A 25,668-nucleotide genomic window follows, 5' to 3' on the forward strand; every position below is an offset into this window, starting at 1 on the left:
CCTTGCAAGCAGGTCTCTGCACTGCCAATGATCTCAAAGAGCTGGGAACCCTTGCCCTGGAAATGTCCAGGTTTCCAGCGAGCTCTCAGACTCCCTGTCATCTACCCTAGGAACACAGGAGGAGAGGGCATAGCAAGCCAAGCAAACTATTCAGGGCCATTGCTGAAATGTCCAGCTATTGGCACACGAGACTAAGGGGTAGAGACTCCAGCAACTACATAAAAGCTTCTAAAACTGGGGAAACAGAGAGAAAGTCAGCACCCTCTTCCAGTTCAGTCAGAATACACAAACAAAACCCTCAACTTTGAAGGTGTTTTCCATTGCCTAGGAGCTATTTGTGCCCCTTGGGGTGCCTCCTCTGGGCACTTTGAGTCACTCGCTCATCTAGACAACAATGAGACTACATCTTGCTTAAAGAGAAACAGCAAAAGTTGGATACAGCAGTTGTGTTATGCCATCAGCAACACTAGACACAGCAGTATGGTTCCCTCCTATCACTGGCATGCTCTCCTATGGTTATGGAGCAGCATTTTGTTCTAAGCTCATGGGGAGTTTACAAATCATTTCATCATCTACAGATTATTTCCCAAGGTGTTGCCATTTGCTTAGTCATTTGGGCTACCTCTTGCCATTTCATATGCATACTTGTACATTTGGTTTGGTTGTTTATGCAGCCCAGTTTTCCAGGTTAATAATCGTTTTGAATCCTTTTCGAAAGCTGCATTTTGACTGCTGACAATAAGCATTTTTATGACTTCCCAAATTTGAGTGCTTCCACTGGTTCGTATGTGTTTCTGCATATGAAGACATGAAATATATATTTGGGACTGGCAGAATATGGAAGTTTGTTTGTTTGCAAAGTGGTCTTCGCTCTATAGGCTGCTTTTACATGCTTCTCCTTAAACTGTTTATCTGGCACGTCAGCAGGCAGCTGGTGGAACAAATAGTAGATGCTAGGAAGCACATTCATTTTTTAAAGCGTTAATACACCCAATCCAAATGACAGTAATGTGCTTCCATCCGTTAAGCTCCTCTTTAAATGTTTTGGATTGGAGGGTCATAATTTAAATGAAATGCAACCGCCAACCTGGAAGGTCTAAACACTGACATTATTTCCCCATCGGGGCGGGGGGGGGGAGAGGTAAGCCTAGCCAGTAAGTACCCTTTCACTGAATCAAAAATCCTGAACTAGAAGGCTCCCAAATTTAGAGAAATAGAGACATTCATAACATAAAAAATAAAAAAAAATATTGCCACCCTTTCTTGCTTCCCCTGCTCCCGCCAAATCATATTACTTCCAAACAACCAGGAAGCTAGCATCTGGATTATTAATAAATAGCCAGGGGGTGTGGGAGGATAGAATATAATGCGACTGAGATTCAGTTCGGTGGGCTACAAGCCTCCTGTTGGGTAGCCCCCATTGCAATAATTGCAAGAGGCTACTAGAAGTGATGTAAATGACAATGGTAACAAAGAGCGCCATCACTGGTGATTAATAAAAGAAGACGGCAGTGGCTGCAGTCACATGCAAGGCATATAAGACCACAACAAGCACGTGGCGCTTCATAAGCTTTCTGTTCAACTTGATACCATGGCTGAACTAGAATGTTGTAGAATACAGTGGTGCCTCGCAAGACGAAATTAATCCGTTCCGCGAGTCTCTTCGTCTTGCGGTTTTTTCGTCTTGCGAAGCACGGCTATTAGCGGCTTAGCGGCTATTAACGGCTTAGCGGCTTTAAGAAAAAGGAAACAAACTCGCAAGAACTCGCAAGACGTTTCGTCTTGCGAAGCAAGCCCATAGGGAAATTCGTCTTGCGGAACGACTCAAAAAACGGAAAACTCTTTCGTCTTGCGCGTTTTTCGTCTTGCGAGGCATTCGTCTTGCGAGGTACCACTGTAAATGAAATTCTAGTGCAGGGGTCTGCAACCCAAGGCTCCGGAGCAGCATGTGGCTCTTTTACACCTTTGCCGTGGCTCCGGGGCGGATACTAGCGAGGGGAGGAGGCGCATTGTGCGCCCCGACACTCCCCACTGTGGCGGGCGCTGTACTGGCTGTGACGTCGCATGGGGGCGGTGCGTGCGTTAGTCACGTACCGTCCCGACGTCACCTTCCCGCCCACCCGCCCACTACATTGTAAGGGACATGTACGCTGGTCACTGTTTTGAAGGGGAGTGAAGAACACACACAAAAAAAATGGTAGCTTGTTAATTTAATGTTTATTTCTATGAGGTGGAGTAATTCTGAGGGGTCAAACAAATAAATAATAAAAAAGTGACAAAAAAGTTATTTTTATAATGACGAGTTTTGTGGCTCCCAGATTTTTTTTTTCTTCGGAAACGGGTCCAAGTGGCTCTTTTTGTCTTAAAGGTTGCAGACCCCTGTTCTAGTGAGTTGGAAGTTCAGCTTCGTAGACTTGTTTCCTCAGTAGTTTTAGCGCAGGTTCTAAGTATTATGTTCATCCTTTATTCAGAATGGATATGGGAATTCATGCCAGCAGGGTGTGCAACAGTGAGAGGTGGTGTGTCTCTCAACACTGTTTTTTAACTTGTCTAGCTAATCTGCACTGGTGTTGTTGTTGTTTAGTCATTTAGTCGTGTCCGACTCTTCGTGACCCCATGGACCAGAGCACGCCAGGCACTTCTGTCTTCCACTGCCTCCTTCCACTGCCTCCCCCTTCATGGATCACTGCCTCCCCTTCATGGATCACTGCCTTGCCGTGGCAAAGGGGCTTGAATAACTCAGAGAAGCTATGAACTATGCCGAGCAGGGCGCCCAAGATGAACAGGTCATAGTGGAGAGTTTTGACCAAACATGATCCACCTGGAGGAGGAACCGGCAAGCCACTCCAGTATCCCTGCCAAGAAAACTCCATGGACAAAGACAACAGGCAAAATCTGCACTGGTGGTAGTATATAAATCTCTGAACAACTTGGAACCAGTTTGCCTAAAAATTGCCTTACTCCACACGCACCGACCTTTCCGGTCAGTGTAATTGGTGCTATGACAGATACTACATAATACTTGTTCCGCATTTGTAAGAACTCCATGGTTTGGGGTGGCAGCGCCGACATTTTGGAACTCCCTGTCTATTGAGATCAAGCAGACTCCTTCACTGTACAGTGGTAACTTGGTAGTTGAACGGCTTGGCTCCCAAATGCCACAAACCCGGAAGTGAGTGTTCTGGTTTGCGAAAATTTTTTGAAGCCGAACATCTGACGCGGCTTCTGTGGCTTCTGATTGAGTGCAGGAAGCTCCTGCAGCCAATCGGAAGCCGCGTCTTGGTTTTTGAACCATTTCGGGAGTCAAACGGACTCCCGGAATGGATTAAATTCGAGAAACAAGGTACCACTGCACTCTTTTTGGCACCTGCTAAGAACATTCATACAAAGTTGAGGTCATTTTATTCTGCTTTAGTATTTTAACATTTTTATGCTTCAAAGTAGGGGTGTGAACTTTTTGGGATTTAAATGTTTTATCTTTTGTAAACTGCTTTCAGGTTTGTTTGGGGTTTTTTTACACTTGAACAGTGTACACTTTTTATGAAACAAATAAACAAATAATCTATTGCTAGAATCAGAGAAATAGTGACCTTTATTAACCAGGCAAACCACACCATCAGTGTCTATGGGACTTTGTTATGTTTATATATTGCATTAAGATTCCACCTTTACTCCAAGGAGCACTAAATAGCATACATGGCTCTCTCCCCCATAGTATACTGAAAGCTTAAAATCACTATGGAATGTCTACTAAGTGTATAGTTGTAACTAAATAATTTTAACATATATTTAAGCCTGCAACATTGTACAAAAGCAGTGCCAGTTAGTGATGAATATTTTAGTTTAGTGGGCCCAAAGACTGCCTGCTACATCCCTTTATATGTTTCGCTATACACATTTCACCAATATTGAGTTCATTTTTATTAGCAAAAATATACAGCTCTCTCCTTCACAACAAAGATAAAAACGTTTATAAAGAATGCATTTGTGGGTCCTTTATTTTTTATTTTTTTTTGAACTTAAGTCATTCAATACAGTTTTGAACAAGTCTAAAGAGATTTTAAGGCAGGCATTTTGTATTATATCATTCCCCAGGGTTATATGTATGATCGTCTTTACTAAAGCTTCTTTCGCTCCCAGTTGAATAAATATGCATTTTATTTCACTAATCTTGAAACAACAGGAATAAAGTTTACCCAGGTCTTTTATACCTCAGAGAACAAAACAAATACTACAAATCTTTAGAGAGAAAGGATATACAAAAAAGGCTTGAGGTGAATGTTTCAAAGTAAATATTCTTAAATGATGTGCAAATTATTCCAGCACTTGAACACGATTTATGAAAGCGGATTAAGCAGCTGAAACAAGAACCTAGTTTAAACTGTTGGGCTTCAAAGTCAAAGATGAGAGGTGGTTACAGGAGAGGGAAGAAGAAACCAGATAGCAATCTATGGTGAAGATTTCCGATTGATATTCTTTAATTTACTCTCTCGTACATTAGCTATCTTTTCACTCAGACTTAAACATAGCAGGAAGTATAAAATTGCTTTCTTTTTTTTGCAGCAATGTTCCATAAAATTGAAATATGTACTGGTGGTAATCGAGTAATAATAATGAGATAATTAACAGCTTAATGACTAGTTAACTATTTATTGTTGCATACAAGAAGTGAGCAAAAGAACTTGAACCAATAACATATCATCCATCCAAAAGCAGTTATTGTTTATGGACAATCTACAACTCTTCCCTTCAAGGAGGGATTTTCATATGGTTCAATAGATCCTTCTTGCTCTCCTCTACCCACAGCAGGCATGTGGAGAGGCACGTGCTGGCAGCCTACAGAGCAGGCTGCAAAATGGGAATTCTGTACATATGTTTTATACCCCCCAGTCAGTCATTCCCTTGCATGAAGCTGAATGCACAGATTTCTCATTGCCTGGTTTGTCTGGACTCACTGCATATTGTAGTGGTGGAAAGGAATGGATGGACTGAGTTGAGAAGGCCCATTTCTGCAATTTTTCACCCACTTTGAAACAATCTGTTTTGTTTTGGCACTGTTGGGTGGTTAGGTGAAGAGAACAGACCCGCCAAGTCCCAGATTTACAGAAGCTGTCCCTGTTTCTGATTCGATCCCAGAATGTCCCACTTTTCCTTATGATGTCCCTATTTTCATCAGAGAAATGTTAGAGGGTATGGTAGGATGTCCCTGTTTTCATTGGAGAAATATTGGAGGGTATGGAGTTATCCGATCCCAAAGCCATCTGAAGGCACCCCTGTATAAGGAAGTTTTTTAAATGTTTAATGTTTTTGCATATGCTGGTAGCCACCTGGAGTGGGTGGGGCAACCCAACAAGATGGGTGGAGTATAAATAGTAGTAGCAGCAGCAGCAGCAGCAGCAATCATAATAATAATGGAATAGTATGTCCCTACTTTCATCAGAGAAACCATAGAATCACGTTGCAGGGTATGAGAGAATGGGCAGCTAGGTGAAGAGGGGAAGATAATGAAAACAGCCACCATTCTCCTGCCTTGCCCCAAAGTCCTGTTCTGAGGTCCTTTTTGAATTTTGGGAAATTCAAAATAGCTACTGTCACAAAAATGGCAACTTGTCACCTTCTCTGTACAATATCGGTGAAGATTGTACCCATGTATCAATACCACTGACCAACAAATAAAGAGGGCACAAGACTAATAACTTTTTATGTCATGGTGTAATAGCCAACCCCACATACTCATGAAATGTTAAGTACAGCCCAATTGTAAAGAATGATTAGTGTTAAGTTCACATGGTTCTGTAATGAGCCTGCTATTCTATTAGGTAAAGGAAAATGTAATGATCTTACCCAGAGAAGATTAATATCTAACATTATTATGTCTTAAAATTTAGATGGTTCAATAAAAGCGAATTAAGTGAACAAATACGAGTTTTCTCTGCCAAACATTTAAATGGATGCTATTTTAAAATATTATTATATTCAAACTAATATTATCAAAAACTGCAATGAAAAGAATACTGGGGAGTGCTATTATCCTGCTGTAATTATTAGTGATTGCATCAAATAGTAAATGACAGAGAAATAATCAAGCTGGAAGCGAGAATGAGGAAGTGGATCCCTTAATTTAAAAGCTACCAATACAATCTAAATTGCCACCATTTTCCAGATTGAGGAGATAGGTAGCATCATAACATAATGGTCTTGATCCAGAGACCCTTATGCATAGCAAGGGGCTGCATGAATCTGTGTGTCTACACCTGCCCAACAGATGACTGCTGCAGTGAGTTTTACAGAGCTAATCATCTTGCATGGGGAGAGAATGTATAATGAGATGTCTTCAGTGGCATCATAGAAGCATCTGTAGAACAGACCACTCCCATGTCGCTCTTTTATGAAGGAGCACCAGATGAACAATATCGGTAAAGATTGTACTTATGTATCAATACCACAGACCAACAAATAGGAGGGCACAAGACTAACAACTTTTTATATCATGGTATAATAGCCAACCCCACATATTCATGAAATGTTAAGTACAGCCCAATTGTAAAGAATGATTAGTGTCGCCAGAGTGGTGCATGCTCTAGTTATCTCCCGCTTGGACTACTGCAATGCGCTCTATGTGGGGCTACCTTTGAAGGTGACCCGGAAACTACAACTAATCCAGAATGTGGCAGCTAGACTGGTGACTGGGAGTGGCCGCCAAGACCATATAACACTGGTCCTGAAAGACCTACATTGGCTCCCAGTACGTTTCCGAGCACAATTCAAAGTGTTGGTGTTGATCTTTAAAGCCCATAACTGCCTCGGCCCAGTATACCTGAAGGAGCATCTCCACCCCCATCGTTCTGCCCGGACACTGAGGTCCAGCGCTGAGGACCTTATGGCGGTTCCCTCACTGCAAGAAGCAAAGCTACAGGGACCCAGGCTTTCTCGGTAGTGGCGCCCGCCCTGTGGAATGCCCTCCCATCAGATGTCAAAGAGATAAACAACTACCTGACATTTAGAAGACATCTGAAGGCAGCCCTGTTTAGGGAAGTTTTTAATGTGTGACATTTTAATGTATTTTAAATCTTTGTTGGAAGCTGCCCAGAGTGGCTGGGGAAACCCAGCCAGATGGGCGCGCTACTACTACTACTACTCTACTACTACTACTAATAATAATAATAATTTGTGATGGGTATGATTGCTTCAAACGTTAAGTGTGCTACTGCTGGATCAGGAGAACCAGGTGAATTAAGACTATCATTCAGGGGCACTGACTTGCCCCTCACATTGGGGGGGGGGGAGTACACTAAAACAGAAATGTCCAAATTCAACTGGGGGTATATGCAACAGCAGGAATCCCACCCCTCAGCAGGCACTCCCTCCACTAGACTTGTACCAACGTCAAGGGACAACACTGTTTCCAGTCCACAGTTAAGTAATGATGAGAATATTGAGTGCAGGAAACATAAGAGTCCATGGCACCTTCTCTTGAAAGAGTCCAAGAATCAAGCAGCATTCATGCAACATTATGAACCCTGACGTGGCCTGAAAGAAACAACCAGCAACGGAATGGGTACGTCATCTGTGAGGACATAGCTCCGTCCTAGGCTGCCTCACTTAAAAAAATAATGCATCTAGCTGTTTTACTTATGGATATACAAGGAACAGAAATTAGAAGGAGGAAAAGGAGGTATCAGGCTGCACATCTAGGACTGGAGGATGAAGAAGGAATGGTTGCTCCTCACATGTGAGAAAGTCTGGCTTGTAATCCAGATCTGCCCCAAATTAAAAATTCAGACTCCTGGAGTAGATAAAGAGTCTCTATCACCAACATGGAACATTGTCTACTATTGGCTAACTTTATGGCTATAACATCAGCCTATTTTTGGTACTTTTAACATTTTCCTCTTCATTCCTTAGCATTATGGAGCATCATGCCTGATGAAGAAGAGGTGCAGCATACAAACATACAAAATGTGACAGTGATCCAGAAAACTGCAAGGATCTGCAATTTATATTTACCAGGGCAATGTAAGGCTTCATGCTCACAGGGGATGTGATCTACAGCAGATAATGCAAACCCCAATGCTCTTGTAGTTTGAAGATTGCTGAATTGTAGACGGTACTGAAATATACTGCATCCTTTGATAGCCATCAATGAAAAGCCTATATTACAGTAGTTTGCTATACCAGGACCATAACATTGAAAAGAATTAACTTCAAAAGTGGTTTGAGTTGTGCAAAGCATATTTCCTACCTTAAATGAGAATCTTCCTTACTAATTATTTCTGTTCCGTGGTTTGTTTCAGTTTAAATGTAAACAATAATGATTAAATGATATACATCAGAGTAGGCCCATTAAAATTGTAGCCCATTGATTTCAGGGATCTCCTCTGGGTATAACTTGGACATCACTCATAATAATAATAATTATTGTTTAAATGTATATATTTCTTTAGTTTGCAGAGAAGAGTGAATAATATGAACACCACAGAAATGCATTTCAATTTTTTAAACACCTTTTGCAATGCCCTCATTGCAAATACTGTAACATACCGTCTTTGTGCTCCGCAGTCAAACTGGACAATGGAACGACCACCTGTTAACTGCTAACAACATGTCATTACCAGTTCTCATGCCTTTTTAAAGCAATTTTGGCTCTGGCTGCCGATAATTCTGGCGACGATACTGGTGTGAACATTAAGGGCATAGAAAGCCAAAGGCAGAAAACTGACAATACAGTTTGTGCTTTGACTACGAATAAGTAAGCACATGCTAACATTTTTCTAATTCCACATAATTACTGAGTCTCAAGGGGCTGGAAGAAAATTCCAAATACATATTTGTAAGGCAACTCAGTCTATACTATTTAAACACACACAAAGCTTAAATCAGTCGGATTTCACGTTGGATTGTTTCTACTTCTAAACACAAAGTTTAAGCACGACAGGGGACCCTCAGAACTTTTTGTAGTTCAAGAGCTGGGTTGTATGCTAACTTTATATCATTGGTGGGAACTTGATCTGTCTTCTAAATCATTACTGAAGAGATGTTAGATTTATGATGCCAAGAAGCATAAAAGACAACAACAAATGGTGAGACAGCTTACTGGCGTTTTGCCCAAAAAAATGGCAAAGAGGTAGAGGCCCTTGGATTGTGTCTGTTCACCATGAGCCATTTTTAACTAGGGTTGAATAAAGCAATGATATAAGGAGTTCTACCAAAGCTAAGATTTACATTCCAATACGTACAAATTAGAAAAAGACATGCTTGCTAAAGTACTAAATATATCCGATATTATTTCTACATAGATGTATAATTTTGAGACATTGAGTACACTGATGCCTTTTCGCTGGAAATTAAATCTGTTTATTTGGCTATTTATATCCAAATTACTTATCATCTCAGTTAGATAACATTTGAAAGCCATGGGCAAACAACTCGGGAAGGCTGTTGTATTCATACCCTGCTTGCAATTATGAGCTCAACAGTGGCATTTGACTCGACAGTGCTGGAAACAGAATGCTGGGCTAGAAGGACCTTTGGTCAACCCATCAGGAATCTTAAGCTAAGATCCCTAAGAGTTGGTGAAGTAGCGCATGAAGGCGAGCTGGGTCCTTTATCCCAAGGCCTGCAACTTGATGATATTCAGCTTTCAGATTCAATGTTGGTGGTTCGCATCCATCGCTCAAAAACAGACCAGAAAGGACAGGGTGCCTTGGTTCGGCTGATGGCAACCATGAAAAGTGGCCCCGTAAAGGACACAAAAAGGTTTCTGGACCTCAGGCCCCCTGGTTCCGGCCCTTTCCTAGTACATGAGGATGGGTCCCATCTTGCCAGACAGCAGTTTACTCGTGTGATGCACAAAGCTATTGAAGCTTGTGGGCTTCTGGCTAGGGAATAAGCTGCCTACACTTTTAGGATTGGGGCCTTCCGGTGGTTTACCCTTACCGGACTTCCTGCGCATTGGGCAGGAACCAGATATAGTCGGGTCCATTCAATGCCTAAGCCAATACCGCTCCCATTCTGTAATCAATAAAGTTGTGGCCAAATTTGCCCAATAACATAAACCTAATATCTGTGTCCTTGTGCGTGTTATTTCCCAACGAGGGGGTGGCTTCAGGGTCTTGACACGCAAATCCACTCCACTTCCCAGTAGGGAGGAGTTGCGATGAACCGCGTGGTCACCCACTCCCTGCCGGGGGTGGGGGACTTTGTCCCCCCTTGCCCCGGGGACCCTGTCACATCAGGGCCCGGCCAGCCAATCCCCATGGTCAGGGGGCGTGGCCGGGACCGTTTAAATCAGAGGAGCGAACCAGAGGGCTTCCTCTTTGGCTCGCTTCCTCAATCACCCTCCCTCCCTCCCTATTTTGCAGGTTTAGGCACTGGCCTTGCTATGGACCTCGGTTGGTCGCCGTTGAGGGGCCTGGTAGGAATTTTTCCACTTGGCAAATTGGCACTGGCCATGTGGTTTTTGCCTACCTCGTAGCAATCATCACAACTTTGTTAGGGTTGCAGTTAGGCAATGTTTGACCTTGTGATGGGGGAGGGGAGGTGTGGCCATCACCTGCCCCTCCAAGCTTAAGGGTATTCCGTTAAAGGAATCCGGGGGGTGTTGATCATGTCCAAAGCCCAGGTCAGAGGCTTGGGCCGTGACACGACCCCTACGAGATTGAATTCCATGTGCTTTAAAAGCTTAAGAAGAATTTTGCTCAATCAGGCCAAGGGTTACCTAGTCCAGCATCCCACAATAGATTGCTAGATGTCTCTTAGAATCCCCCAAGCAGTGTGTGATAACCGACCCAATGAGAGCTGTGTGGACTTTGGTTGTGCAAGTGACAGGATCACTTAGTGAAACGTCACCATGTCCTCTCTGATTAACAAGATATATAACAAGCTGGTTAACATCTATATACCAGCAACATTTTGTGAACTACTGAATGTGCTGTTTTAGTTTTGAGGAGTTGTTTTTTTAAAAAAGCGTTGTGTAGAAACCAAGCACCCCCTCAATTTTGTACTCAGGCCCTGGCTTAAGTCTTTGCATAGCGTATTATTATTATTATTATTATTATTATTATTATTATTAGAAGCATAAAAAGTTTCATTGAACACATGAAGGCTACCCTCCATGGCCTTCTGCCATTCCAATACATTGTACCTTTTTTTCTGAACTTAAGATAGCTCCATTGCATGCCATCCCACATTTCGTCTTTAAAAGATTATTATTCTTTCACACAAACACCTTCGGCAGTAATGCTACCTGTCCATGGTGATACAATGAATAAAGGAAGGAAGGAAGGAAGGAAGGAAGGAAGGAGGGAGGGAAGGAGGCCATTGCAGTGCCTGGAATCAAGGGAAGAACCTTGGATAGTAACACTGAAATGCATGAAAGAAGATGTAAGTGAAATCATTTGTCTTGACCAGAAGCTTTGGCAGGGATTCAGACTTGTGGAAACAAAAGCAGTTTTTACGCAGTTTCCTCCTCCCATTGAAGACTCTACAACCATCCTATGCCCATTTGAAGGGATTCCTGATCTTCATGAGCTTATCTGGAGGAGATAGGGAAGCCTTAATTTTTAAATACAAATAGTTATAGGAATTTCATCCTTCAGCTCAACACACAGTTTTTTCCAAGTGTTTGGACTTCCAAGTATTAGAACAGAATTAGGGTTAGGAGCCATTGGCTAAATATGAATAATATGAATTGTGTTGGCCCAACCGCTTCCACTTCGGTTATCTAAAACTCTTTGCTTTTCACATTCTCTATGAGGTGGTTCAGTCAGCTTAATATTTGCAAAAGAAACATGCTTCTGATTTTTCTTTTCATGCAGGAGAAGTCACAAGGTCATGAAAATCGTGCCCCTCACCATTACACTGTTCAGGCCTGTAGACCTCTTGCATAAAGAGTTATTTGCAGAGGCCAGCCAATATATCATCTAAACCAGTTTTAAGTTCTCTCATAGTTCCATGCTAATGCACTATATGAAAAAGTACTCTCGTTGATCCAATTGTCTTCTTGCACAAATGTTTTGGATGTCCTCCAAATCACTCAGATAGCTGCCTGAATTGCATTACAATAAGCATGCTATGATGTAATATTTCTTTAAATATACATAAGAGGGACTTACTCAAAGACCTTCTGTTTTCTGCCTTTGGCTCCTTAGATTCAGCCTCAAAGCTGCTCAGCAATTCAGAGCTAGAGGATCTTGCAAGCTTGAACTCATTTTTCCTTGACTTGTTAGTCTTCTCTTTGGGCTAGAAGAGAAAAATGATAAAGAAATATATGGAACAATAGGCTTGATTTAAAATGTCTGACTGAAAGGAAACAGAGACTAAGAAAACTAAAATACGTTTATCCTATGTTGACAAAATAAATATTAAAAGTTTTGAAAAGTATGGTACAAGATCTGTTCAGTACAATGCTGCTAAAATTGTGATACTTATAAGTGGGTTTTGATTCTGCAAATAAAAATGAGAAATGAAAATACATTGGAGACTGCTATATAAAAGTTGGGCACTTTTATTTGAAAATACCAAACTATGAGAAGATTTTTCTCCCATGTCTGTGGGTTGGACCCTGAGTTCGTTCCTGCTAGTGGGAGTATGCTCTGAGTAAAGGTCTGTTTAGGGTATGCTTCCACTGGTAGAGGGGGAAGTTACGTAATTTCTGCTGATTCCCCCTTCTCGCTGAAATTATCAATGTCACTTCTCACACTTGAGGGGATTGTTGCAGAAGGTTGATCCAGAATGTGGGAAGTGTTGCAATAGCAAAGTCATCTGCCAGTTCCCCTACTGCAGAGTTTCCCAAACTTGGGTCTCCAGCTGTTTTTGGACTACAACTCCCTTCATCCCTAGCTAGCAGGACCAGTGGTCAGGAATGGTGGGAATTGTTGTCCAAAAAGAGCTGGAGACCCAAGTTTGGGAAACCTTGCTATACTGCATTAAAGGCCTTCTGTCCTGCAGGGAATGTGTTGGAGAAGCAGACCCCTCCCTGCACTCCTTGGATTAACTTTTGGCATCATCATGATATCAAATGATTGACAGGAAGGTAAGTTGGGCAATAAAGATCTAGCCCACCAGGCTAAAAAGGTTCCCCACTCCTGTTCTAGGAGTAAGACTATAATTCAGGACTCATTAACTGGCTAATAAATCCACAGAACACAGCACAACTTACTTCCAAGTAAGCATTACAGGATAAACTATAAATTAATTTATAATATGGCTTCTGTTTTGCTTTAAAAACTCCATATGTTGAGTGCAGAATTGAGGTTTCATTACTCAAGTGTCCACGTAAACAATAATTGTGAGAAATATTTTTTTTTTTTTGGCGGGGAGTAATTTAATTTTTCCCCTTCCTTTATTCTAATCAGCTTAAGGAAGCATATATATATATATATATATATATATATATATATATATATAGTTCTTGCACACCCATTGTTTCATTACAACAACCCTGTGAGATAGCTTGATATGCACAACAATTAGGGAAAAAACCACACTTTTCACTGTAGGCAATGAGAGCTCCCACCCCCCACCCCCCATGAAATGCTAGCTGTCATGCAGGGTAGAGAATTGTTTTTCCAGATTGCAGCCAGGGAGGGAAGGCATAAATCATGGGTAGGCAAACTAAGGCCTGGGGGCCGGATGCGGCCCAATCGTCTTCTCAATCCAGCCTGCGGATGGTCCGGGAATCAGCGTGCTTTTACATGAGTAGAATGTGTGCTTTTATTTAAAATGCATCTCTGGGTTATTTGTTGGCAAAACAATTTGTTCATTCCACCCTCCCCCCAAATATAGTCCCACCCCCCACAAGGTCTGAGGGACAATGGACCGGCCCCCTGCTGAAAAAAATTGCTGACCCCTGGCTTAAATCTTCCCTCACTGCATCCTACAGTACCATAGGCTATCACTTCCCATGCCTTGCATGTATTATTATTATTTTTTTTAAAAAAGAAAGACACACATGATGGCTAATCCTGTGATTAATGTAATTTATAGATAGGCACTGCAGTACAGTTTATTTAAAGCCTTTTGAGATAATACCATCACATAGGATTTTCAGTTTCAAGGTGTTTTACAATTCTTATTCATTCGTCTCACTATTAGAGCTTTAAAAGAGGTGTGTAGATTGGACATCAAAATGCCAACAAACCGCTCGCAACAAGTTCTATTGAAAAATGCAGTGAACAAGGGCAAAAAGGAGACATGTTGCACAAATAGTTCTAGCATAATTAGGAGAGTTGAAAAGTGAAGTTTATACTAAGTACGTTCAAACGCACATGAGGGGTGGTGGTGGCATAAATAGAAATTGGGAGGGAGAGGCAATTAAAATGGTTGTCAGAAAATACAGTCCTAAAATACCAGTGAGAAAGAAAGGAGTAACAACAATCAGATACATCAGAATATTTTCTAGTGCCATTCTGGCAAATAAATAATATGAAAATGCATAAAAGACTCATACGTATTAATAGTCATATGAAAGATTATATACTGTAGATAGCATAAATAGAAAATGTAAAAATTCATTAGTTATTAAGCGCTTGTGTGCTTTTACAACCCACAGTAAACCAGTGTTGTCATTATTTCACAGCAATAAATGCACCATTCTGTCCTAGGACAGAATCAAACAGCATTTTAGTCCAGCAATACTTTTTATCTGGAATATTTATTTATTTATAGCATTAAAAAATGCATATAGATCTTCACACACACATTTATATAGTGATTTAAAGGGGGGTTCTCATTATTAAGTTCACTTGCTTTAAAACTTGCTTAGATGTGTAAGCACATGCATTGCTCCATGATACTTTTATCAATAGCCAAAACAAATACATACCAATCTGTCAATTACATTTTTTATAGCATTGAACCACTCCAGTATGATGAAGTCAATATCTGAGTGAAGAAGGATCTCATTTCCGGATGCTGTTGTGATCTAAATGACAATGGGAAAATCATAGGTAAGCAAACTATGTGAGACACACTTTTTCTTTTCATGTAATTCATTTGAGAAACACAGATGTTTCAATAGCTTGCCATTTTTTAATGCCACTGGTCCTATAATTATGGTGTTTAGGACATATCCAGAACGTAGAAATGCAGGAAGCCTACAGTACTTACTCTTGAAATAATCCCCATTGGAAAGTGAACTTTCCAAGTAGATGATTTTCAGTGCTTGGAATTAACTAGTTCAGTTTAATGAAGTTCACTAAAGTAGTTAGTGAACCTTTAGTTCACTCAGCAATTATCCAAAAATCACTGATTTGGATAATTGCTGAGTGAACTAAAGGTGAATTAAGTTTCGTGGTAAAACACTGAATGATTTCTAGCTCATCTTCACATTCATTCCCTCCCCTCCCCTTGCAGAAGGAAGCCTGTGTTCTTAGTTTTCTTTCTTTCTTTTTAAAGTAAGTTAATTGAAAATGTATAAAGAAGGTTAGAAAGCAAAACATAAAGCCAACTTTCTAAGGCTTATTAGGCAGAGATGGAGGCACTGCTGTTGCTAAGGTTGCTTAGTCGTTTAATCACTGTTGCTAAGCAAAACTACAAATGCAGGAACAAAGTGAATAATGCATTTTGCCTTTAACAACTTTGTGGCTGGCACAAATAAAACAGGATGAGCTGAATAAAATTACGAGGAAGGCTTCACCTGTTGACATTTTGTCTGTAAGACATCTTATTACTTGTGTTCTACTTCATAATTCAGCATTGCAGCTGGTAAAATTCCGAATGCTCATTTGGTGTGTGTTTTTTTAAACCAAGGATAATTAATAAAATCACAGAATTGTAGAGTTGGAAGAGACCCCGAGGTTATCTAGTTCAAGCCCCTGTACTGCAGTAGTCTCAATATGTGGTTATCCCTCCAATTTGAAACCATACCAAACCCTGCTTAGCTTTGGAAATGTGCTAGCAGTTTCCACTGCTGAACCACTAGATCAACTTTTTATAAAAAGTTCATTTGGATGAATTTGAGCTGAGCTAGTTTGTTTCGTAAAATGAACTGGAACCAGTTCCTCTTTTGAGAGGGTGAACTAGAACTAGTTCCTTTTTAAAATGAACAGACATAATGTCAAAAATGTACGGGCTATACCCATATGACTAAAAAATTTAAGAGCCATGTGGAATACACAATAAAGACTTTAGGGCATGTTACAGTACACATGAGGATTCTGCATAAAATGCCCTTCCCATAATAGAAGAGTCTGATCCTTACCACAATGTTTGTGTTTGTTTACTGCAGGAATGATGAGAAGGGGTGGGGTTGAGACAGGGCTGAGCCATATAATAAAATAATTGGACACTGAGGCCAGAGTGGTGATCATTTATCTAGGGGTGGCATTTTCCTGGCATCTCAGAGAATTGTAAGGTGCAATGCGCTAACTCTTATAATGATAATCAGGTACTACTTCATTCCAGATGTGTTGATCCTAGGAGGTAAGGCTTTATATTTATACTATTTATTTATTTATTTATTTATTTCAATTAGCTCATTTTAATCAACTACGAATCTGTTTTCTCCTCTTCGTGTCATCTCCTAGTGTCAACACTTGCTAAAGTTTTACTGATTGTTCTCAACTCTTTCTCAACTTGAAGGAAAGTTCCAGTTAATGGCTCAACAGAAAGTAATAACTGTAACTTAAACTGGGACATATCATTGCAGCATTTAAGATGTTAATAGCCCAGTGTACGGGCTGAGAAGTGATTCTGTATTAAAAGTCTGTTGCACTTCTTCCCCTTGGTCTTTATTTTTTCCAGGTTCTCCACTGCCTCTAAGTAAATAAGGGACTAGGGTTGCAATCTTTTGCACACTTACCTGGAGTATGTTTTACAACACAGTGAGGTTTATTTCTTAGTAAACTTCTATAGGATCCATCTATATGGATATTTGAAATAATAAATGGTTTTTCAAGTGTGGGAGAAACCCAACACAATGAATAGTTGGAATTCCACACATAATATTTCTAGGCAAGAAACTAGTCATCCCACCCTGTTTGATTATGTTCTCTTCCTAAATAATAGGCTGTGTGTACAACTTAAAACAGCTGTTGCCTATGGCAGGTGTTCATAGATATTTCTAAGAGCTAAAAATCTAAGCTGACCTAAATAAGAGACATCCATTATATTATATAGACCTGAGATGCATGCATGTAAGGAACATCCATTATATTTCATAGGACTGTGGTGCTCAGAAATAAAGCACATATATTTTACAGGATGCAGCAACTTCTGTCACAGCAACAGTACAAAGGTAACTGATGGAACCTATCGCTAACACTTTTCAAGTTTACAAATTTTAATTTTGGGTAGGTTTCAACTGTTTTATATGACACTACAAATGTATTAATGTGCGGTGAGAGACATGAATTAGACTAAACACAATGGTCAATCCAATCTAGTGCATCTCTTCCAGTACAAACAAACCACCACTTAAATTATTACAAGAAACAATATTTTCAAAGTAAAAGCAACACACGTAATTAGAGTGACTTTATTTTGAAGGCTTAAGAAGGAAGCAACATAGTTCACTCTTCCGTTGAGTAAATTTGAGCTTTATTAAAATACAAGTATTTCGGCATTGCATAAACATTTGTACCCTTATGATATGTAAAAGAGATACTTCAGTGCTAACAAGACCAAAGCAACATTCATTTTGAAAGAGTCTTCGTCTTAATGTGCTGTTTGTAATAATCATATATAATCGGTGATGTATGAATATATCAGCAAAAGTAGATCATAGAACAGGAAGAAGTGAATTCATTCAAAATACTTGCTATCCGAGATACAGTTCAAGTCTCTTTCTCTGTAATCTTCAGAGTTACTAAACACTTTCAAGAAGACTGCTACTGCTCTCTACAGTTTATATGCATCCACTTCTTAATTACAGTCAGTAATTGACTTTGTTCTGCTCTGTCCTAGACATTCAGAGGAAAGCATTTCCAAAGACTTTGGTTTGGCGAATTGCATTAAACTGTAGGTTTTTTTTAACCCACTTCTATATATTTCCTACTTAGAATTCCTGATTAAAAAGTTCTTGGAAGGAATTGTTAAACCATATTTGCATTTCTAACAATAGCATTGTTAAGACCAATGGGAATATAATTCAGGGTGGGTGGGTGCCAGATTTGGCTTCAACAATTTACCACTGCAGTCCTAAACAATGTAATAAACAACAACAACAACCGAACAGTCTCCCCATGAAGGCAATTTTGAGCATATCAGCCATGGATAAGAAAAAAAACAAGGACTACAGAAATACAAAAGGGATTTTCCCCCTCAAAGTCTCCAGAAAAGCTGCTGCCCTCTGTTTTGCTTCTGTTGCTTTCTTATTTAAGATCTCAAAAAACAAAACAACCCTTCCTTTTGCGTGCATTCCATTTTCAAGACACACACTCTAAAAGAGAAAACTTATTTAAAGTGGCATTATGAGCCAGTGCTCACAGTGGTAGCTAGCTCAAAGGAATGAAGGATTTGTGCAGTCCTGATACTTTAATTTAGGCATTAGTTCAAGCAGGTGGTTCTGAGTCAGGATTCGTGTGTCCTCCTTCAGCCTCTGTCACTGACTCACTGTGTCAGTTTGAGGAGAAAAGTAAATTAATGGGCTGGATTCTGTACTATGCCTTTGCTTCCTGAAAAGCTCTTGAAATGTTGGCAGTGATATCTATTCCAAGAGCTGAAATGAAATAGCTGCCACATATTTGTAAACTGGATTCAAGCATTCCCAGCAGTAGGTCCAATGTGAACTGGTGCGCTTGTCAATGTCACCAATTGTATTACTTCTGGCCCCAGATCTTCCTCCTCCCATTCCAAATCAAACAGACAAAACAAGGCGGGAAAGCAGGGAGAAATTTTGAATTGGAGCGCCTGTAAGTTGCACACAATATTGACGTTGACCAACGATGACACACACACACACTCACTTTCTCAGCTAGCTTTCTCCATCCTCTTCAACTTTCAGTTTATAAACACTGTTTATGCCAACAAACTTTTAATTAAAGCAAAAAAAAAAAAAAAACCCTTTCAGTTCATTTTTCCAGGGATAAAGAGAACAGTGATGCAGCTATGAGAGAAGCAAAAGTAAAACCGGAAGAAATCACCCAACAGTGAACCCTTGCTTGGTTTCGGTGAAGTGCTAGCCAGTATTACATTTCTGCACATTCCCTTTCCTGTTTCATATGGGGAGAAGCAGAACCAGAATAATAGAAAAGATACAGCAAGCCATGACATAGACCAGCTTTTATTCCTCTGCCCAGAAGAATACAAGAAGAATCCTACTGGATCAGACCAAAGGCATCTAAGTTCAGCATCCTGTCCCCACAGTGGTCAACCAAAAGGCCTATAGGAAGCCCACAGGCATGACACAAATACAACAACACTTGCAGTTGCTACCCACCGACTGGTATTCAGCGATCCCCTTTGTTGTGAATTTGGGTGGAGAAGTGGTGAGACTGTCCCCAGCACTTATCCCACAAGCCTCAATAAACAGCTTATGCCAAAACCTGCCTGGCCTAGTATTTGATATTTGCTGCAATGGTGTGTTTGCTTTTATCTCCTATAGGGCTTCTTCTCTCCTTAAGTTTTGATGGGCTTTCAGTCCATTCTTAGAAATGGGCTTTCTGTGTATCCCTCTCCAAATTTCCAAAGCAAGTTCTATGATCCAAATGAATTATGCAAATGAAGTGCACATTTTATTCTGTAATTTATTCTGCTTGTCAAACTGGAAAGGAGAGAAGCTACTAGGGTTCTGAACCCCTGCTTTCTTACAGAAAATCCTATATACCTACAAACTTTTGCTGGCAAACTTAAGCACCAAACATCATAAATAGATATAGATATAGATATAGATATAGATATAGATATAGATAGATATAGATATAGATATAGATATAGATATAGATATAGATATAGATATAGATATAGATATAGATATAGATATAGATATGATGGTCAGGTTCCTCTGGATGGTGAATTATGCATCATTACTGATTAATGCTATGCAAAAGCCTTTGACTGTGTTGACCACAGCAAACTATGGCAAGTTCTTAAAGAAATGGGAGTGCCTGATCACCTCATCTGTCTCCTGAGAAATCTCTATGTGGGACAAGAAGCTACAGTTAGAACTGGATATGGAACAACTGATTGGTTCAAAATTGGGAAAGGAGTACGACAAGGCTGTATATTGTCTCCCTGGTTATTTAACTTATATGCAGAATTCATCATGCGAAAGGCTGGGCTGGATGAATCCCTAGCCGGAATTAAGATTGCTGGAAGAAATATCAACAACCTCAGATATGCAGATGACACAACCTTGATGGCAGAAAGTGAGGAGGAATTAAAGAACCTTTTATTGAGGGTAAAAGAGGAGAGCGCAAAATATGGTCTGAAGCTCAACATCAAAAAAACAAAGATCATGGCCACTGGTCCCATCACCTCCTGGCAAATAGAAGGAGAAGAAATGGAGGCAGTGAGAGATTTTACTTTCTTGGGTTCCATGATCACTGCAGATGGTGACAGCAGCCACGAAATTAAGAGACGCCTGCTTCTTGGGAGGAAAGCAATGACCAACCTAGACAGCATCTTAAAAAGTAGAGACATCGCCTTGCCAACAAAGGTCCGTATAGTAAAAGCTATGGTTTTCCCAGTAGTGATGTATGGAAGTGAGAGCTGGACCATAAAGAAGGCTGATCGTCGAAGAATTGATGCTTTTGAATTATGGTGCTGGAGGAGACTCTTGAGAGTCCCATGGACTGCAAGAAGATCAAACCTATCCATTCTTAAGGAAATCAGCCCTGAGTGCTCACTGGAAGGACAGATCGTGAAGCTGAGGCTCCAATACTTTGGCCACCTCATGAGAAGAGAAGACTCCCTGGAAAAGACCCTGATGTTGGGAAAGATGGAGGGCACAAGGAGAAGGGGACGACAGAGGACGAGATGGTTGGATAGTGTCTTCGAAGCTACAAACATGAGTCTGACTAAACTGCGGGAGGCAGTGGAAGACAGAAGTGCCTGGCGTGCTCTGGTCCATGGGGTCACGAAGAGTCGGACACGACTAAACGACTAAACAACAACTGATTAATGTATTTTTCACAGTGTACTACTAAATCATGATATAGACACTGGACAGTCAAGGCAAGATGGTGCCAAATAAATATGTTGAATTTGTCATTATTTTTTCCAAGAACAGTTGCCAGTCTAGTGATGTGATTCCTCCAGTCTTGTTTTCACTCCTGGATTCCATCTCTGCCATCCCTTTTCACATCAACTTCCTTTTGATTATAAAACTTTTTTTTTCTTTTTTAAAGAGGCTAGAATAATAATTCATTTTATTTTATGTGGTATAGTTACATGGACCACCAGTTAAAAATAAGTACATGCAAAACCAGCTGCAGCAAGATGTGTCTACCACACCCTTGGTGAATAGAAACAAGGTCTAATTAAAATAAAGTTTCGAGACACATAGCCATTTAATTAATTTGGTTTTGAGCCTCCTTAGTCATTTAATTAATGTTGTTTGAATTACATTTGAATTGAATTATAATAAAGATAGGGATTTTTCAGTTTTTAAAAACATGTCAAAAGCAAGTGTACCACTGGAAATAATATACATTCTTCCCACTCCTGATAACCCTGTTTGTTTTTGGGTTTTTTTACAAAGTTTAGGTTGAATGAATGAGCTGAGGTGGAGGGAACCTTGTATTAAAAATATATATGTTTGTGTTTCACTATAATATGGTTAAGTCTAATGTTCGGCACATGTAAATAAATCAAATAAAGTAAGTCCCATTCCAACAGCAGTCCCCCACTCCATTTCATAATATGATATTTTGTACCAGATGAAGTGTGTTAAATTACTGAAGAGTACTCAAAGGTGTTTATGGACACACACTCTTCAGAAAGAAAGAAAGAAAGACATTATCAGGCAGAATGTCTGTCTCAGATGATAGTCTTACATTGGTAACTTTCAATAATTCCTTCTGACAAGTCCAGGCTAGCTGACATTTTTTTAAAAAAAAAGAAGAAAAAAAGCTAAAGTATCAGTCTGAATAAAAACTTCCTAACTAGGCTTCCAAGAAAGAGGGGGAAAATCCTGCTAGTTAAAACATTTTGTGAGAATGTATCTGCCTTGTATCCCCCAATGTTGCTAGATGTTAAGTAAATATATGCTTATTGTAAAAATATTTTTTTTAAAAAAAATGTTGCTTTGGCAACTCTCTTATTAAAATGCATTTGTAACCCCCATCTGTCAAGAAAGTTTTGAAAAGTTTGTTTACTTTGGATAGCAGCCCTGTCCAGGGTTACCCCAGCAAACAATGATAGCAGTCTTCAGAAGTTGTGTGAGGAACAAGCCACTAGGGATCCATTTTTGTTTTAATTGGCACACACAAACACTTTTCTGGTCTGTCAAGAAGATCAAGCTAATATGCATGGAGGGTGTTATATTCTCAGCTTTTGGGAGTACTAAGGCTCCCTTTATTTAAGTAATTTAAATGATAGACTGCAAAAACTTTGCAAGCCAGAAAAAAATGTTTTATATTTTCATGGGGAATATTTGTTTTAAGGAACAGAAAATGTTATACATATCTAAAGATGTTGAACCTTGTGTTATAATTAACCTGCTTTTTCCAACTCTGTAAAATTAGTTTAAACAGGATAAATATTGCTATATAAAACACCCAACAAATGTTGCCTGCATTGCTGCAACTTTCCCTACTATTAAAAAAATAATAATGGGAGGGTATTAATATGCAGGTGTTTACAGTGCATGTTTCCGTGTCTCTTAGCATGATTGATCTGAATGTAAAATTGCTGGAAATCTCAGTGGTGCCATCATATCAAATCAACCTGTCTATCAAAGCAATTTGTTATTTAATGGGAAAAAAACAAATGTTTGAACTAAATTCACCAGTAGATCTCAAGTGAGTTTAACACTGCAAGGACTGGGGTCAAATTCACAAAAGAAGAGCATTTATTTAATTGAAATTGAGTTGAACCTTTGATACTCAAATAATTTGGTCCAGAGTACTCCTATAACACTGACTTGAATGGCATAATAATTTCCTCCAAAGTGGAACTTCAGATTCATGAGAAAATCAGAAAGTTTCAGGGCTGCCAGTATTCCCAGCTCATATGTTTAAGAGCATTTCCTGCTGTGCTGCATCACACTAGTGCAAGAGACAAGGAAACCCAAAGCTCTTATGCTTAATGAATTTGACAATTTCAGATTCTCTCACTTTCTCATTGTTCCGTTTGCCACAGTTTCACATCAGTTTGCAATTTTTTAAAATTATTATTATTATTATTATTATTATTATTATTATTATTATTAAACTTCTCATGAAAATTCACCAGCCCTTTATAATATACACTTTTGTATGCAATTTCCCTAATGGGATGCATTCTTGTACATTTTCCTCATTTAGATATTCATGAGGCTGTTAGTACCGCTGGTGGTTGTGCAATTGAGGACTCCTCCCTGCCCCAGTTCCCCCACGGCCTCATGTATTATTTGTATCCCACCCATTTGACTGCCTACAGGTAATTGAATGTATTACTGCTTGGTATTATTTGTCCATTGGCATCCGTCTGTCTTGAGAGACAATGGAGTACACCTCCAGGGGTTAAGAAAAAATGATGGGTGGGCAGTGTGTATGATGGGTGGGCAGTGTGTATGATGGTCCTGGGCTGCCCAGACAACATGAGCCCCCTCTAGGCCTCGCTGATGTGGTAGAGCAATGTAGAGCAATGTGTTTGGCACTAGCTTGGCTGCAAGAATTGCTGGAAGGAGGTGTACAAGGTCATCCAACTGTCTTAGGGACTCCACTCTGGATTTGTTTAGGGTTTTACTCTTTAGCATTTTCTTCTTCTCAAAATTTTCTTCTTCTTCTCATTTTCTTCTTCTCAAAATATGTTCCCTTGCTAATATACATACAGTCATACCTCGGGTTACAGATGCTTCAGGTTGCGCATTTTTGGGTTGTGCACTGCGCCGGGCCCGGAAGTACTGGAATGGGTTACTTCCGGGTTTCGGCGCTCGCGCATGAGCAAACACACCAAATCGCAACCCACGCATGTGCAGACACAGGGCTGCGGGTTGCAAACATGCCTCCCGCACGGATCACGTTCGCAACCCAGCCGTCCACTGTACTCCAAATATCAGAGAAAGAGAGAACCCCCAATATTATGGTATGTTTTATTTTATTTTATTGCATTTGGCCAGGACAACAAACATTTATCAAACATTTGGGAATTGCTTTGTTTTGACTTGCACTAAGAAGAAGAACACTTGCTAACTTTAGAACTGCACAAGTTTATTTGCAGCAGTTTCAAGTGGGTTTCTTGTATACTAAAATAATAACTTTCTAAAATAATCACGTGTTTATAGAGAAATACTGTATGGCTAAAATAAGAACACCAGCTTGAACATCTTCCAGCTAAAGTTAATATTAATCCAGGTAAGAACGAGAGTAGGAGGTCTGTTTAGTCTTAACTGTAACACTAATTCAATTGCCAACTCTCAAAAGAAAAAGAAAAACTAGTACAGTCGTACCTCGGGTTACATACGCTTCAGGTTACATACGCTTCAGGTTACAGACTCTGCTAACCCAGAATTAGTGCTTCAGGTTAAGAACTTTGCTTCAGGATGAGAACAGAAATCGTGCTCCGGCGGCACGGCAGCAGCAGGAGGCCCCATTAGCTAAAGTGGTGCTTCAGGTTAAGAACAGTTTCAGGTTAAGAACGGACCTCCAGAACGAATTAAGTACTTAACCCGAGGTACCACTGTATCAGGCAGAAGCTGGAAGGGTAGGGTGAGGAGCCCAGAGGAGACCTTCAAGGTGGCATCTATCTATTCACCTGAGGGGTACTGCTAACAATATATGTCAGGAGGAAAGTAACCCCTTTGGCCATTTCTGGCAACTGGGCCCAAAGCAAAAACAAAATCATCAAACCAGACCCATAACCTGTTCTGTTTTGAGCAATGGGCTCTACAAGGACAAGCTTTTGAAAAGCTTTTGGAAGGATTTCGGCAGGCACCTCTAGAAGAGCAGCACTCATCCTCAGACTATGCCTTAAGACCTTAAGTAGAAGCTGCAGCTCCGTTTAAGTTGCTAGCTCTGCCTTCTGTGAAAAGAGCCTCACCATTTAAAGGGGTATTGCCTGCTTCAGCAGTCAGTGACAACCACAGAACAGAGGAGACTGTGCTTCCATTCAGACTTCTTAGCTGTAGTCCTCAGTGCCAGAGGAGGGCATCCCTTGGTCCAGAGGGACACTGACATAATCTCTCTGAACTAAGGCTCATGGTCCTGTTCCATGCATATTACCAGTCTGAATTCAAATGAAACTTTATTGGCTTGGAATCTACCAAATTCCAAAATGCACAAAAGCCACCGCAAGGACAGGAAGCTTCCTCTCTGCTGTCAGTTACCTTTGAACATGTAGAGGACAATGAGAATGGCAGGCAGAGCTAGTGCACCCCCTCTCTCTACCCTTCTCACATGTTTAGTTAACCTGTATAGGGTTCTAAAAGGTAAAGGGACCCGTGACCATTAGGTCCAGTCGTGGCTGACTCTGGGGTTGCGGCGCTCATCTCGCTTTATTGGCCGAGGGAGCTGGCGTACAGCTTCCAGGTCATGTGGCCAGCATGACTAAGCCGCTTCTGGCGAACCAGAGCAGCGCACGGAAATG

General features: G+C 40.3%; 1 protein-coding gene across 17 annotated transcripts in view; it reads right to left on the reverse strand.

The window, feature by feature from the left end:
* The window catches only part of ARHGAP15 (Rho GTPase activating protein 15), a 378,516-nt gene that overhangs the window by 171,846 nt on the left and 181,002 nt on the right, over nt 1-25,668 (reverse strand). For all 17 annotated transcript variants that reach the window (XM_083582650.1, XM_083582652.1, XM_083582658.1 and 14 more), the window contains 2 exons: nt 14,825-14,923; nt 12,114-12,240 (listed from right to left, as the gene is read on the reverse strand). In XM_083582650.1, coding sequence (XP_083438776.1) covers nt 12,114-12,240; nt 14,825-14,923 — 226 coding nt within the window. The remainder of the gene's footprint in view (nt 1-12,113; nt 12,241-14,824; nt 14,924-25,668) is intronic.

Source organism: Podarcis filfolensis (genome assembly GCF_964270895.1).
Source record: "Podarcis filfolensis genome assembly, chromosome: 1".
Classification (NCBI taxonomy): domain Eukaryota; kingdom Metazoa; phylum Chordata; class Lepidosauria; order Squamata; family Lacertidae; genus Podarcis; species Podarcis filfolensis.